Here is a 15971-nt window from a genome sequence, read left to right as displayed (position 1 = left end):
TATCAGGGCGTATAGGAGCCGTCATGCCGAATTTACCAGCACTCAACGAACCTACTCCAGCTGCAGCCGGCTCATCATCACTCCCTTCTTCTCCCCGACCTGAATCACCCAACCCAGATTCGACTAAACCCCCTCGACGGCGAGGTTCACATGGGAGACTAACCAAGCTGATAGCCCCTGGAAGGTCTAGAAGCACATCCAATGCATCTCAGATAAGTATCAATCAGGAGGACAGTGGAGGGTCGAGTGGGAGAACAACCCCCGAGGTTAGACGAAGGGCCGGAAAAGGTGAGTCGTGGTCGATATCCCATCAAATCGTCTCGACAACACCGTCAGACTCCTAGATTTGTCTAGCTGCTTAATGGTCAATCTGTAGCCGCTACGACATCCCTTCTGGCCACTGATGCAAAGTATAAGAAATTCGCTCAGCTGGTGGATAAAAGTCTACAGGCCTTTGAAAGCGTCAACGAATGGGCGGATTTCATATCGTTTCTTTCGAGATTGTTGAAGGTATGTCATAATGATATGTCATTACCGCACATCATGACTGACATGTGTTATGCCAGACACTTCACTCACCCTCACCGCCATATCCTGAAATACCTAGAAAACTCATCGTGTCTAAACGGTTGGCTCAATGCTTGAACCCCGCTTTACCTGCTGGTGTTCATCAAAGAGCGTTAGATGTCTATGCTTATATCTTCAGCATAATAGGGGTAAGTCTACTATGTCATATTGTGGAGATTATCACATCGAGCTGATGGGGCTGTCGTCGACAGGTCGAAGGATTGAAACGAGATTTGCTAATATGGTCATCCGGACTTTTCCCATTCTTCCAATACGCAACCACCTCTGTACGACCCATATTAATCAACATATACGAAACATACTACTTGCCTCTGGGGTCGGATTTGAGACCAGCGACCAAAGCTCTGATCTTGGCTTTTTTACCTGGAATGGAGGAGGAGACAGGGGATTTCTTCGACAAGGCGAGTTTACCTCTCCTGAAATATCCCATAATCTGCTAAATACATCGTTTTCCATCAGATACTATCTCTACTTGACAAGGTGTCAGGTGCAGTGACTGCCTCCTTCTTCCTCAAGACAATCTTTCTCATCCTCATCTCCTCGCCCACATCTCGTCTCTCAGCGCTCAATTACCTTTCCCGAAGATTGCTCAAACCGCCTGAACAAGGCGATTGCGACGTTGGACTGATGATTCGAGGAGTCTCAGCTGCATTGGGGGATGAGAATGTACTGGTGAGAAGAAATGGGTTAGATCTGCTCTTGAGGATTTTGAGATTGGATGAACCCCTTTTCAAGTGAGTCAGAGAGAACAAAACCAATTCAACCGAGACTTATTGCATCTTGTGTAGAGATGCCGATCACAAAGATCAAGAAACTTTGATGCGAGCCGCCAGTGGAGTCCTACTTCAGAAGGAGTTATCACTCAGTAGAAGAGTGTATACATGGCTACTTGGACCAGGAGAAGGTCCCGAAGAACAGATTGTGCATTTCCAAAAGCATGGACTGGAGTTGCTCTCGACCACTCTACTTGTGAGTTGACACCTCCATTCCCTTGAATGTCAGCTTACGACTGAATGCAGCGAGACATGCAAACTCTTGGTACTGCCATGGACGGAGCAGACGCTCAGAGACCTTTCAAGATATTTCTGTCCTTTCTGGACAAGTGGGAGGTTGGTTCAGCGCTGTCAGAAAGTCTGGCTATTCCAGCTTTGCGTGCCATAAAGAATGCTACTTCAAGCTCGACGGGCGTATTGCCAGAAGAAGTGAGTATCCTTCATTGTGTAGTGATGACGAGCTGATGTTTCAAAACAGGTGATCGGCACTGCACTCGCTGTGTACGAGGCTATTGAACCTATCATCCTGTGGAAGCTGTTATATGCCTCTGTACGAGCGGAGCTTGATGCTAGAGACTCGGATGTGAGTCCATCGCCCGGGAGGATTAGAACTGACTTTGCAGGGAATACAACTCGTGCAATGGATCGTCGCATCCATACCACAACACGATGAAGAAGTGAACAGCGTGCACATGCCGTTGCTCCTTGATTTAATCCTGACTGTTATAGCAGTAAGTCAAGTTCACGCAATTCCTGATAGGATATTTGTACCGACTGACTGCTGATAGTCAAATACTCTCACGGATGACGCCTCGAGAGAAGCCTTCCGGCTGGCAGTACAAATGCTCCACATAATATCACCAGACACATTTTCTAAAGCATCTTCTGCTGCAACGGAGACCGAAACCGAGTCAACATCAGTGTCGGATCTGCTGTACAGTACGGACTCGCGGCCTCACCTCGCACACGAGAAGATCAGTACCGATATTCTCCCTCGCATAGCCTTGACCTCCTTTGACATATGCCAACATGCTTTGACAAACCATTGGAACGAACCTGAAAGCCTGCTAGACGCGACTAGTATAGCATCGACTCTGCTAGACTACGAAGCACCGACTTTAGCTCTAGTAGATGGGGAGAGATGGCTTAGCAGTCTTGTGCAGGCCCTCGCCAAGGTGAGTCACTTAGGAAGACGAGACAAGCTAATTTATCCCAGGTGTCGTCATTCACTGTCATCGAGTCGCTGGTCACAGCTGCCCTCAAGACCTCACGATGCCCCGCTTTCAAGTCTCCTGTTGTCATCACCTCTCACGAGACAATGTCAGCCATCCTAGACTCTGTGAGTACTCCTTCCAGATGACACTGGCTGACTTCTTTAGCTCTTTCGATATCTACGTCCGGATGCGGCTCAGTATCACATTCGTGCCGTTGAGCTTCTTTGGGAGTACAATCAAATGGCAGAGCTGCACACCCTCGAAAATGTCATCGCCCGTAGAATGACGGCTGTACCACTCAACAGCGCAGGTTTTGACGCTTTTGGGATCCTGTGGCGATTAACTGGTGAGTGATACGATCACGAACAGTGCTGAGTACCTCGCAGACGATTCCATGCTACCCGGGGAAATGTTCAACGTCCCCATCAACATGGTTCTCGATGCTTTACGGTCATCTGACCCAGAGATCCAACGTCAAGCGGAAACATGGATGCGACTCAATCTAAGATCATACTTCCGCGTGCTCGATCCAATCATCAGCCGTCTTCTTGATCCATCAATCCGATATCACGACGGTACATACGCTACCCCAGTAGACCTGTGTCTTATATGCCATCAGATAGACAGTATCTCGACGTTGTTCAAATTCGGCGGTCAGGGGTTGAGCAAAGCTTGTCATTCAACAGAGATTCGACAAAGCATTCATCCTACCTTGATACAAAGGGTGGACGCAGCGTTTCCGAATGCCACTTCCTATTTGGAAGTATTGGTGTCGCTGCTGATCAGGTACGCAAAGAACCATAGCGATTCAAGCTAATGCCTCGCTAGATACATCAACACCGAGGCATCTCCCTCCATCCGCAAGGTCACGTGTTTGATCGTTCGTGTGCAAAGTTCCGCTGCCGAGCTTCTCCAGACAATCGTCTCTCGCGGCGACGTATCTCAGCATCAACTGGTCAACCTGAAAATATCCCTTGTGGCGAATCTCTCCTCGGCAATACAGCAGAAGCGCATGACCCTACAAAGCAAATTACTCCATCTCCTCCACTCGGCGATTAGCGCCTCTTCCACTAGCAAATCACTCAACCATCGTCGATCTCCCTCTCTCACTGAGAGGCCTCCACTAGACGCCGAGTTTGAGGTAAACGTGGTGAAACTCATCATTGAAGCTGTACTGTCGACGGGGAACCTACCAGTATTGCAGCATTGGATCGACTTCGTCTTGATGACTCTGCCTCAACTATCGACCGCTCGAAATGGTCTGCTACAAGCCTTGTCCGAGTGTTTCGCTCAGCAACTGCGATATCTCTCGATACACATTGACAGTGTGTACATCCGATCCGATGCGTCAGTCAAGGATGAAAAGCTTTTCGTGACCGACGCCGAAGTAGTGATGATTTTGAATGCGCTAGAAAGGGTTTTGGTGATCTTGACGTCTGGTCCGGGAGTCAAGCATGACGATATGAGTAGACAAGGGGATGGAGAAAAGGGTCTATTGGGGTTGATGTCGGGAGTCTTTACTGTAGAAGCCCCGGCGGATGATCCTGTAAGTTTGAGCGCTTCGATCAGGTCACAAACTGCTTGCTGAAGACAGTCGTATTTCCTAGCTCAAAGCTGAATACCCTAGATACCTCGACGATGCTATCCATGCCCTCCTCGTCTCCTGGACAATCACCAAACCCACTTCTTCCCCTTCTGCCGCTTCTTCGTCAAAAGTACAGACATATGAGAAAATTCGATCTCGTGTGAACAAGGTACTAGAAAAAACGTTCAAGAGTCAACCTTTGGGTGTCATCACCAGCTGTATCCATGTTTGGGCGACCAACTCCAGCGAGATTACCGTGAGTGTTAATGTGCTCCTCATGCTTGATGTACTGACGCTCTGTCTTCACACAGGATTCGGCAATATTCGACTGCGTAGATGTCCTCACACCCAGTGCAGAACGCCTGGTGGAAATAGTCTGCCAAGCTGTTTCTGGGAAATCTGGCAGGACATCTTCCGAGTTCCGGTGAGTTTGACAATCATCAACAGAGGGGCCTTTGCTGATGGCAATACAACGTAGGGCGGACCCTGCATACCTTGCGTTTTTGGAAGCGTACATCTCTCGATTAGAAGCTCCTATAGCTGTTCAAGTGTGGACCACATTATTCACATTCTCCAAGGATTTTATCGGAAGCATTGGGTCCTCCTCCGCAAGAACCCAACTATTCTTGGTTTTCAAGTAGGTTGGCTATCCACATCTTCTGCAAAATGGCTGATTCACGAGTCACGTCGCAGATGCTTGACTGCGTTAGCTTTGACCGTATCAAAGACTAGTGCGCTTGAAGATCGGCGATTGAGGAGGGATCTACAAGATACTTATGCCAAGATACTGGATCTTGTTGTTACGAACTCCGCAAAGATATCGGAAGCTGGGCTATGGTCTCGGATGACATCTGGAACAGCTAGTCCAGGGGATATAGACAAGGTCGATGCTGAACAGGGCCTGGAACAGGTCGGCAATTTCAGCCTGTTATCTTAGATATCTACGCTGACGTTCTTTCTCACGCAGATATACGATTTCCTTTCCGTCTCAGTCATACCCAACTTGAGAGCATTGCTCGTCGATGCAGATCGAGTGAATGCTGCATGCAGTGGGGTCATGGTGACCATCGTCACTCCAGCATTCAAGAAGCAACAGTGAGTGTTCTGTGACTGTCGCCGTGGAATGAATCTGATGGACTGACCACCTTCAAATAGAGTCGAGAAAAGTACTATCCGCTTGCTCATGGAGATCACAAAGATCCCCTCCGCGCACAAGACCTGGCGAGCTCAGATAGCCGACGTGTTCAATGATTCCCGGTTCTTCCGACAGAAGAGTGAGGATGATATAGGGTATTGGAAGACGCTTATCTGCGGGTTGATGGATTCTGATAAGGAGAGATTTACAGATCTGCTGGGTGCGTCCGTGCTTTTGCTCAAGGCAGGTTGTGGCTGATTTTGTGAGAATAGGTAAAATCACTTCTGCATCCTCTGCAAATATTTTTTCCAACCGAGATCAAGAGATGCTGGTGAAATCGCTCAATTTGAGGAGGTTAAGCTTCATCTTGCTTGCTGCGGAAAATAATCATTATCTAGTTCAATTACCTGCCATCCAGGAGAAGCTCGTGGAGATGCTAAGGAGTAGTCAGTTGTCCCCCAGAGTGCACAGCGAGGTGAGTAGAATCAATCTTCGAGAGGCGGTTCAAGCTGATACTGTGTATCGTAGGTATACTTGTGTCTAAGAGTTCTGATGATTCGTATATCGCCCCAACATTTGACCAATTTCTGGCCTGTCATCTTGACCGAGCTGGTACGTTACGGCGACTTCACTCTTCTCAGCATCATGGCTGATCGTGGATTGCAGTTGCGCATTTTCGAGCTCACCATGGACGATCCACCCGAAGATGGTTCAGAGGAATTACAGCTCGTACTAGCAGCATGCAAATTCCTCGACCTTTTGTTGGTGATTCAATCAGAGGATTTCCAAGTGTAAGTCCACCTTCCATCACACTCGGGTCTTCGCCATCTGCGGAGGTCAATTGACTAAAGCGATTGCCCTTTAGCCACCAATGGATGTTCATCACCGACACTACCGATGCGATCTATCCGGCCGAGGGGTGCAGCCCCGAAGCGTTGATGGATTGTTTATCGAATATCCTAGCTGATGGACAAAGGGGTTCAGATCATAGTGTATGTAGTTTCCCATTACTGTTCATACACTGCATATCGCTAACTGCTGGGTCATGTCGCCTGTGGAACAGAACGATCAAATCCTACTCTCTGAACAAAACGAAAGCGCACCTAGAAAACCCAGCTTATCATCCGTGACGACCCTCAACAGTATATACCAATTACAACCGTTCTTCTCAAGGGCTAGTATCGATACCTTTGAGGGTGTCTTCGGTGGGATGGGTGTAGATTGGGAAGCTGTGGAGGAGGGACTCAGCAGGGAGATCTTTCAACTCTAGTTATTTCATAGATACGCTGCGGTCGTCATAGCATGAACGTACCGCTTGATCTGATAAACCTGACCCTGCTGGGTTGTCGTAAAGGATCGGGCTGATCTGCTCGGCTATAGGAGGAGTACCTGCATGTTACGTATCTGGCTGAGAAATCATCTCCACCTGGTATGTGGGGGTCAGAGAGAGGAAGTGGAGGGAGATATAAACTTCGCAGGAATCTTTGGAATTGTGATAATGCTGCAATCCATATGGCAGAATGACGTCGAACTGCTATCGACAAAAAAAAGAGTGCGATCGTCTCGTTAGTCTCGTTATCTGCTAAGAGCCGAGGTGCCGGGGACGGATCTCTAGCGTTCTGCGAACAGTGGCCGTGATAAATTGGAATGATTGATAGCGTCCATTTAATTGGCATCGGCTTACAGCGCTGATGCCGTTGAGCATGAGGACGTTCGAGTTGCGACACCAGCTAGGAATGGTCATTATGATGCTGTATCCACTATTTTATGGGTATGACGTCCATGGCCAGCGGACCTAACAAATTCCGTTGGCATTGAACCAGACAAGAGCTGCAGCATAACGTGCGCCAGCGGCGGCGGCCGTGTACCTATTCGGAACCCGATTCGATTCTCTCCTTTCAGGAAACATTCGTACACGTGCTGATCGCCAGTGGTACCTTCGCTTACAAATGACAGTCACAGTCCCAGTTACAGTTACAGGCTTTTCAACCTTGTTTGTCTGTTTGTTCAGACCGATCCTCAAAGACAGAATCGTCGCAAGTTGGATGTAGAACTGCTGGCCAGAATGGAAATGACGAAAGAGGCAGAGCGGTACCGCCGGCAAATGGGTGTGAACGCCTCTTGTGGAGCTTCAAAAGGTGTAAGCCTAAGCCTGGAACCTGTCGGGCCAAGATGACCCATGTGAATTTACATAATTATTTCCCTTCCCGTCGGAGATTCAGCTTCGTTGTAGCAAGGCAATGCAGGCAGATGGAGCGTTTATGCATCGATGGTGTCTCGGCGATGGTGAGTGCTACGTACTGCTGTGGGTATACCGTACGTCTATGGCTTTGTTGAGTAAGAGGTCATGCTTAATACAGGACTACCTAATCTATGTGCCGGCGAAAAGGTATCGGGGGGCGAAGGTGGATCTCACGGACTTTCCGTACGGTCACCGAGGGAAACAACACAAGCACAACAAAACAACGCACAGACGTTCCGCAGGTCATGACCGTATGACACAATGTGTAGGCTGTATCTGCTCCCCTGCATCCACATGGCTTGGCTTGGCTTGGGTAACGTAGTGGTGAGACATTCAAGTAAAGCATGTGTTTTGTTATTCACATAACATCATTACCGGCCGAGAGGCCTGCATTCCAAAATTGTAGGATCTGGCGGCCGCGCGGGTGATTGTTACCATCTTACAAAGATGCGCTCGAAATAACCTTGACCGAGGACGAGACGAGACGGATTCAATTGACAATCACGTTACACTATGAGATTATGATGCAGGTGATTATGACATTCCGACCACGTACCTACGCATAAGCATAAAAAAATCCCTCAAATGACACTCTCTCGGTGTATGGGATAGTGCTTTCGTTGCTCCTTTCTTTCTGGCTCAGTCCCCGATGGAAAGAAGACCAAGCAGGTATCATATCTAGCCTTGACCAGCGGGCACGATGACCGATATGGTTCCCAGTCCTTTGGGAATGCAATGATCGTTTTCGTTTAACGATGCTTACACATCATAGATGTCATAACCTTGTAAACGGTATGAACGATGACCGATCAAAATGAAAACAGTATCGTTCGACTTTGACTATATAAGCCAAGATAAAGAAAGATAGATCTGGTTCTTGGCTTTGCTTTGCACTAAACCAAACAGACGAAAAAAGCTGTACATACACCGCAGACCGTAGACTTAGACTGCATCGCATACCAAAGCCCTTCGGCCCAGATCCACAAATTCACTCACCCATTATAATCTTCGGGCCCCTGTTAGAAAACTCACTTTTCAATCCGGGGTTTCGTACCAATCACAATCAAACGACTCATTCATCCACCTACCCCTCCACAACACCGTCGTTGCCGATTTTCTTTCCCACACCGCGAGGAAGCTAGCTCATGCTTGTATAAATACAAACAAGCAAAGAAGAGATCCACTTCCAGTTCGCCTCTGGGTTTTTCACTTTTATTATCACTTTTTCCCATCGTTTTGCTATCCGTCGGTCTCACCCGTTTCACCCGCGGTTCACAATTCTGAAATATATATAAATAACTTTTCACCCCACGCCAACAAACATCAAGCACAAATCATCCATCTCATTGCGATACTACTCGACCACCTGCATAACCGGGTATCAACTTCAAGCAGAAGAAGAATTATTAATTACACGATAATTTTCATTATTTTTTTTCGTTCGCTTATCAATCAAATCGTCGATATCCTCCACGTACGAGAAAAAACAAAAATCAAAAGTCAAATTTAAACATCGTAATCATCTCCGCCGCCGGTGATCTTACAAACCCTTTTTAGACTGAGATCTACCCATCGATATATAAAAATAAATACATAAATATAAATACATCGAATTCTCAAGCATACTTCCAACCCCTTCCCACTGTTGTTTTCTTTCGATGTACGAGATTGGAGAGAAGATGAACGCCATCACCATGAACCCATCTCTGAACCTGATTGATGAGAAATCAGCCAATATGGTGAGTCATCCTTCACATCACATTCCTTGGATCTTGCCGTCGGAAGTCAACTTTTGCTAATCTATTATTATTTCCAGGCTACAGCATGGGGACCGAACTGGGGATCATACCTGTACCAAAACTTCCTGCTCTCCTCTGGATCCGGGAATGGGAATGTGAATGTACCTACGCCTACTACGCTGGACTGGCTGGATGCTTCTGCTCAACCACCCATACAACAGTTGAACTTGTCGTCCTCGGCTGGAATGCAACCGCAAGATTACTTCGGTCTCCCGGCTAGTGCTGCCAATCAGCCCGAATGGAGTACGAACACCAATTCCAACACGGCGGACAACTCCGCCCCGGCGGTCATGAATATCAAGACCGAGGTGGTGGACAATACCCGAGATGACTTGCAACTCCAACTACAATACAACCAACCACAACAACAACAACAACAACAACAACAACAACAGCAGCGACAACAACAGCAACAAGCTCAAGCAGGCCCATCAAGCTTCTATCCCCAATTCAACTATTTCTCTGGTGGTAACACCGGTATCAACACCGCTCTCTTGACTCAACAACAGAAACAAAATGATTATTCGCCTCAATCGTTCAGCGCTGTGCCCCTCTCGGCTATATCCAGATCGACCGACTCGGTCCACATGGTCGACAATTCATTGACCAGATCACCCTCACCCATCTCGTCTCTTGTAGTCAGCCCACATGAATCTCCATTACCCTTGCCCATTCGACATCGACCGAGGAACCCCAAGGGACGTCCCAAGGGCGGGAAGAAGAGGAGTCATTCGAATTCTGCTTTGTTGTCCGATTCGGAAGGGTCGGCATCCCATTCGCACGATGATCACGACCACGATCATGATGAACATGAACATGAACCTGAGGTGCCAGAGGGTGTAGAACGAGATGGGATGATCTGGGGTATGAAGGTTGAGGATTACAGGGCACTCTCCGCTCGAGAGAGGAAGAGAGTGAGGAATAGGATCTCGGCGAGGACGTTCAGAGCCAAGAGAAAGGGTGAGTCAAGTCTTGTCCGAGATACAGTAGAGATCGAGTGGTGACTGATTCTGATTGTACGGTGTACAGAACACTTGACTTCGCTCGAGCACGATCTGGGAGAGAAGGATCTACAAATCAAATTGGCTAATGATGAGTCCGCTCGACTGAGAAAGGAAGTTGCCGAGCGTGAGTCTAACTCACATTCCACTCATAATCCGAGTTCGATGCTGATTGTGCATCCTCGTTGGTATAGTCAAAAGGAAATTAGCGAAATATGAGAAACAATATTGATCGACCGACGGAATCTCGTTGTATCATACGTTCTAGGCTCCCATCCCATGTGAACATGGCAATATAGATGTCGTCTTTCTCTCAATATTCCAAGATATCGTGTATGTCGTTACACATGTTATAAGAAGGTGTTATGTTGTTGGAAGTGAGGAACTGTATAGCTGTAAGAATAAGATATTGGGAGAGGAAAATGATAGAAGAACGAAGGAAGACTTTCAAAGTGGAAAGAAGGATGGAAGACTTATAGCGAATAATTCATTTGTTCAGATATTTTATCTATACTTTATAGCTCTATACTCATTTTAATCAGAAAGAAGAGAAGAGAAGAGAAGCAGATCGCATTGACATGTTATGTATATATATGTACATGTACATTGACTCGACGGGATTGCTTGCATACTTTTGATTGATGGAGTGGAGGTTGACCAGTGGAAAAAATGTTTTTCGTTTTTGATTTTTCATCTTTCTTCAATATTCCATCTCTTACCGCTCTTCCTCGGTCACTATCATAGATAATACCCTCGAAACGACGACTGCGTCCCCTAGACTGGCATCATCCATATATCGCATATCCATCATCCTCGAAGAACATAGCAATCCCACCCCCACCTCCCCTTCGATCAAACTTACCTGAGATTGACCATCCCCACTCCAAAATGTCAAAACAAGACGACCTCCTCGACACCCTCCTCTCATCATACAGCACCACCTCAGCCTCCAACTCCGTCAACGGACCAGGTATAGGCCCCGAGAAGAAGAAGGAATATGGGTATCAAGATTTCGAGAATCTCCTGGAGTCTACTCCGATATTTATGAATCAGACGCCGAAGGACGGGGAGACGAATGATGTTTTGGAGGCGTTGAGGACTCTAGTATTTGAGGGTGAGGGGGATGGTGAGTTGGTTTGGATTACTTTGCATTCCTTAGGGGGCAGGGGGCAGGGGGAAGAGTGGTACGACAGAAGGGAGAGAAAGTCGTGTGTACGATGATATCTGTAGTTAGGCAAAAGATAGTCGAATCTCTTCATGATTGCATGTCTGGACATGAAACCTGGTGCCTCGTTCAGAAAAAGGCAACAAGAGGTAGAGTCCCAAGTGAGATCATGTAAGCTGACACGATTGCCTTCCTCTTCCACCCTCGCTTAGACGTCGCTACCAACTTCAAGAACCACGGCAACGAGCTTCACCTTCAAAAATCCTACAGCGAAGCCATCAAAGCGTACACCCAAGGGCTGGACTCCCATCCCAAGGACCTAAAGCTCAAAATCACCTTACTGAACAACCGAGCGCAGAGTAATCTGCTATTGAAGAATCACAGCTCCGTATTGAAAGATGTGGGGACTATCATTGCGCTATATACCGCGGAGAAGCTGCCTAGCGATAAGGCGTTGATCAAGGCGATGTATAGGGTTACGAATAGCTTGATAGCGCTAGAACGATGGAGGGAAGCGTTGGATGTAATCAGTCGAGCGAAGGGAGAACTACAGAATGGCAAGATACCGGGAGAGGATATATCATTGTGGGATGGATTGGAAGAGAAAGTACAGAAAGGTCAACAGCGAGAAGTGGAGAGGGCAAATAGGATACGGAGAGAGAAAATTACAAAGATCACATTAGAAAAAGCTGTAATACAGAGAGGATTGATAAATGTCAAGACTCCCTCTCCACCTGATAATTCCCCTCCTGTCCTATTCGACCCCTCGGAATACGACCAATCCAATTACGCCGAAACACTCTCGCCTGAGACACCCCTGATCTTCCCTGTGTTCTTGCTTTACCCGCAATATGGTCAATCGGACTTCATCACTGCTTTCCAGGAGAACACGTCGTTCATAGATCAACTCAATATGATGTTCCCCCAATCGCCCACCCAGGTTAACATCCCTCCTGCTAAATGGGATGAGAAGAAGGAATATTATGTGGATAATCTGGTGATTTACGTTGAGACGAGGGAGAAAAGGTTATTGAAAGTTGGGAAAGAGTTGACACTGAGGGAGATTATACGGAAAGCTCAGCGGGGAGAAGATAAAGAGAAGGGTTTGACGAAAGATGGGGTGGTACTTAAGGATGGACTGTTGAGCTTCGTGGTGCTGCCCAAGGGGGAGGTGGAGAAGAGGTGGATAGACGAGTTCAAGAAAAGTAGGGATGGCAAGTAAGCGCAGAATGACAGAGCAAATTCTCGACAATCGCTATATCTGGACACTCTCATTTATACGGATGTAGATGTACTTGTCCTACAGGTATGATCTCGGATCATCATCAAGGTCTATCAAATATGCATAACCCGATATATTTTCTCTGCGTGCTGTCGCAACGATGCCTCTAATTTTGGATATCACTAGACAACCAACATTCCTTGTACTCCGCGACATCTCACACACACATCCCCCTTCCGTCATTCCGAGCGACTGCCATCCCCCACCCTCTCATTCCGTCGATACTGACCCACACGTATCTCCCCCCAGCATCATTCTGTCTTCCATTCCGCTCCCCTACTTGTTCTTCTTAGTCTCCTTCTCCTTTTCTCCGGGCTTCCCAACGTCCTCTACCATACCTTCGTTGACCTGGCCGTACTCGTTGACACGAGAATAGTCAACTCGGTAAATCCATCTCTGATAAAGCAAGATGAGGAAGACAACATCGTCTCTGCAATATCACATACGATCAGCTACTGCTTCAACTCCCCGAAAAGGGATAGCTCACCGGAAACATGCTAATCTGTGTAACCATGGCATTCTGATGCAGAAGGCGAAGAAGTCGTCGACGACGGTTGATACTGCGAAAGAAAGGTCAGCTACTTGCTATATGCACAGGAGAAACCAATATCGGTAGCTTACGGGTCTTATACATCATAGCTTTCATTCTATACGATACACATCAGTAAAGCAATCGCAGAGCAACGAGGCGACGGAAGAAAACTCACGGCATGTGAGCGACACTCTTCAATTTGTAGTTGATGATCAGTTGGGGGATGAGTTGGACAAAACCGAACATGTAGATGGCTTGAGCAAGAGTGGTGACGATGAAAGAGTACCATCCTCGGTGGGTTCTGTGAGTGCGGTAAAGTTAGCAAGAGCAAAGTGGTTTGTCTATTTTCGGTGATGTTTTTGAACATACTGGTAAAGCACTGAAACAACGTCGAGGTCAGCGGAGGTCAGCCTGAGAAAGCCCTATAGCATGGAAGCGTGTCCGTTGTACGTTGAGCCGACTTACAAGAGTACACAGTGTAACCTGCCAAGAGTGGGATGGCACCGTACGACACGAGTCTGAAAGCGAGAGCGTCGTATTCTTGGGTTCTCTTTTCATCTTCGGACAGTTCTCGTTTGTCTATGTCGTGAACATCAGCTAAGAACCCTCGCCATGACTTACGGGCCACAACTCACCCTCAAATTGCACGGTGTAGCCGAAGATGGAAGTAGGAGCGGGTCTGATTCGGATGTTGGTGACTGCGGGGCAATTTCACGACGTAAGCTACAGTCATCTCTCACTACAGGGGAAAGGATGACTCACCCTTTGTAATCTTCCAAGCCTCGATCAAGAGACCACTGTTCGAGACGACGGACCGTCAGCTTTCCTGCCTATGTTGTCTGTAGGAAGCTGCCTTGACTTACATTCCCTGACCGAAGAGAATCATGAAACTAGTTTCCTCAGAGCTATCGTGGAGGTACAACAGAATGACCAATTGGACGAAACAATTTGTCAAGATCGTGTTCAATGACACCCCGACTAAATCCTTGTCCTTCTTCCTCCAGTGGCTCACATCGCTCGAGAAAGCGAGGAACTCGAACAAGGTGTGCAAGACAGTGACGATGGCGGTGGTGATCAAAAGCCAAGGGGAAGTCTCGATAAGAGTTCGCTTGATCTCGTCAAACTCCATACCGCCCCCTCCCTGCTGTTGAGCGGCCTGTTCGAACGAGGCGGTCATCGAGCTGAAGAGGTTGAACTTCATAGCTGAGATAGCATGGTACGTCACGTGCAGGGGCAGGGTCTTGGTAGTTTCGTTGATGGCGTAGAGGGATTCTTTCATGATCCAGAAGTCATTTGGGAAGATCGGAGGAGGATAGACCTTCTTGGTTGGATCGGATAGAGAAGGCTGGACAGTGTAGAATGGTTGAGCTACTGGTGAGAGTTGACCTGGGTTGACTTCTCCGCCTGAAGAGACGATCGTCAGAGTGAGGTTGTTTGACCAATGAGCGACGATGGGTGGTGGACCGGATTGTTCGATGGGCTCTTCAACCTCTTCTTCAACTTCGTCCTTTGAGCCGATAAGCTTCTTCTCTTTTCGGACTCTTCTCTTGGGGATGAATCGAGTGAGTTCTGTATGTTATCTCGAAATCAGCATCATCTGCATCGACGACTAGTGATGTTATGAGCAACGCACGTTTCCTGTATGCCGAGACATTCCCTGGACCTTTTCCTTTAGGTGTACCACCACCTTTGACCAATACAACGTCCATGTACCAACTACCGTTACGAGCCCATACGCTCTCTGGAACATCGAGGATAAGATCCGCTTCTCTCTCGTCCTTCCATTCTCCGTATGTGAGACCGTCCCATTGGACTAATGGATGATCCAGATCGACATCTTGACCTGAAGGCGAAGTCGAAGTGTACAATAGCATAGAGAGGGGTGTACCGAGGTCCCAAGCTGGGGTAGCTAGTTGGGATCCCTGAGAGGTGGGCGCAGCGACGGGTGGAGAAGCTCCATCAGATGTTTCGGCTGGTACGGGGACAGGGGGAGCAGGCGATTTGTTACCGCCCATGCCCATCTGCAAAAAGGTCAGCTACAACATCTCTCAAGTCAAAGGGTGACATGTCAGCTTACATATTCCATACCGTATTTCATGGCTAGGTATCAAGATCAAGTCAGCTTGGTTACACTGAACCGATCCAATTGTGAGTGAGGGATGACTTACCCATTTGGACAGCGAAGAACATGGCTACCGAACGAACTACACCCCATATCTTATCATTGTTACCTTGTTGCCGAGGTGGCTCGGCTGGGCCAGGGGCAGGAGCTCTTCCTGACATTTTGAGAGTATAATATGTGAGATCAAGGTAGATGAGAGAAAGGGAGAAAGAGATAACGAGGCAAGAAGTTCAGACAAGGGGGTTATCAAGCGTCGGACCGGGTGTATGCCAGCAGTTTGGATCACGTCAATACCGTAGAATTAAGGCACGCACCAAACGAGAACCCCATAGTCCACGTCGAATATTTCTGTTTTTTGCATGATGACAATGCTCAATACCTTTCTCATCCTCATAGTCGGTCAACAGAGAAACATATACGGTGAGTTGAGCAGCTCTTCAAGACAAAGAAGTAAAGTCTGCACATCCTGGAGCAAGCTCTTCAACACAAAAAGAAAGGCCGGGTGACGAGCTGTCGAGCTCACGACCAGGTAA

The 15971-nt window shown here is 47.6% G+C and overlaps 4 protein-coding genes across 4 annotated transcripts; 3 read left to right on the top strand and 1 right to left on the bottom strand.

Moving 5' to 3' along the window:
* Window positions 1–23: 23 nt before the first annotated feature.
* I302_101980 (uncharacterized protein) lies at window positions 24–6565 on the top strand (the record flags this gene model as incomplete). Its single annotated transcript, XM_065869399.1, has 23 exons — window positions 24–288; window positions 377–510; window positions 567–716; window positions 780–989; window positions 1048–1322; window positions 1377–1557; window positions 1608–1790; window positions 1840–1944; window positions 2150–2536; window positions 2741–2921; window positions 3199–3361; window positions 3404–4121; window positions 4183–4416; window positions 4472–4584; window positions 4639–4797; window positions 4854–5070; window positions 5128–5255; window positions 5316–5515; window positions 5568–5770; window positions 5824–5907; window positions 5962–6086; window positions 6161–6287; window positions 6359–6565. The coding sequence occupies 23 exons, from the start codon at window positions 24–26 to the stop codon at window positions 6563–6565; spliced, it is 4749 nt and encodes a 1582-aa protein (XP_065725471.1).
* A 2666-nt stretch (window positions 6566–9231) lies between these two features.
* Window positions 9232–10569, top strand: I302_101979 (uncharacterized protein; the record flags this gene model as incomplete). The annotated part of the gene is made up of 4 exons (XM_019187359.1): window positions 9232–9276; window positions 9354–10296; window positions 10366–10464; window positions 10532–10569. 4 exons carry the CDS (start codon window positions 9232–9234, stop codon window positions 10567–10569), a joined length of 1125 nt encoding a protein of 374 aa, XP_019050237.1.
* A 656-nt stretch (window positions 10570–11225) lies between these two features.
* On the top strand, window positions 11226–12724 carry I302_101978 (uncharacterized protein; the record flags this gene model as incomplete). The annotated part of the gene is made up of 2 exons (XM_019187358.1): window positions 11226–11463; window positions 11715–12724. 2 exons carry the CDS (start codon window positions 11226–11228, stop codon window positions 12722–12724), a joined length of 1248 nt encoding a protein of 415 aa, XP_019050236.1.
* Window positions 12725–13060: 336 nt separating this feature from the next.
* On the bottom strand, window positions 13061–15599 carry I302_101977 (uncharacterized protein; the record flags this gene model as incomplete). The annotated part of the gene is made up of 12 exons (XM_065869398.1): window positions 13061–13214; window positions 13272–13344; window positions 13406–13431; window positions 13492–13617; window positions 13686–13695; window positions 13782–13895; window positions 13952–14014; window positions 14079–14113; window positions 14180–14885; window positions 14950–15337; window positions 15394–15416; window positions 15485–15599. 12 exons carry the CDS (start codon window positions 15597–15599, stop codon window positions 13061–13063), a joined length of 1833 nt encoding a protein of 610 aa, XP_065725470.1.
* Window positions 15600–15971: the final 372 nt, after the last annotated feature.

The sequence above is a fragment of the Kwoniella bestiolae genome, chromosome 1, assembly GCF_000512585.2.
Source record: "Kwoniella bestiolae CBS 10118 chromosome 1, complete sequence".
Taxonomy (NCBI): domain Eukaryota; kingdom Fungi; phylum Basidiomycota; class Tremellomycetes; order Tremellales; family Cryptococcaceae; genus Kwoniella; species Kwoniella bestiolae.
The sequence above is the reverse complement of the archived record's forward strand: the minus strand, read 5'-3'. Positions and strand labels throughout refer to the sequence as shown.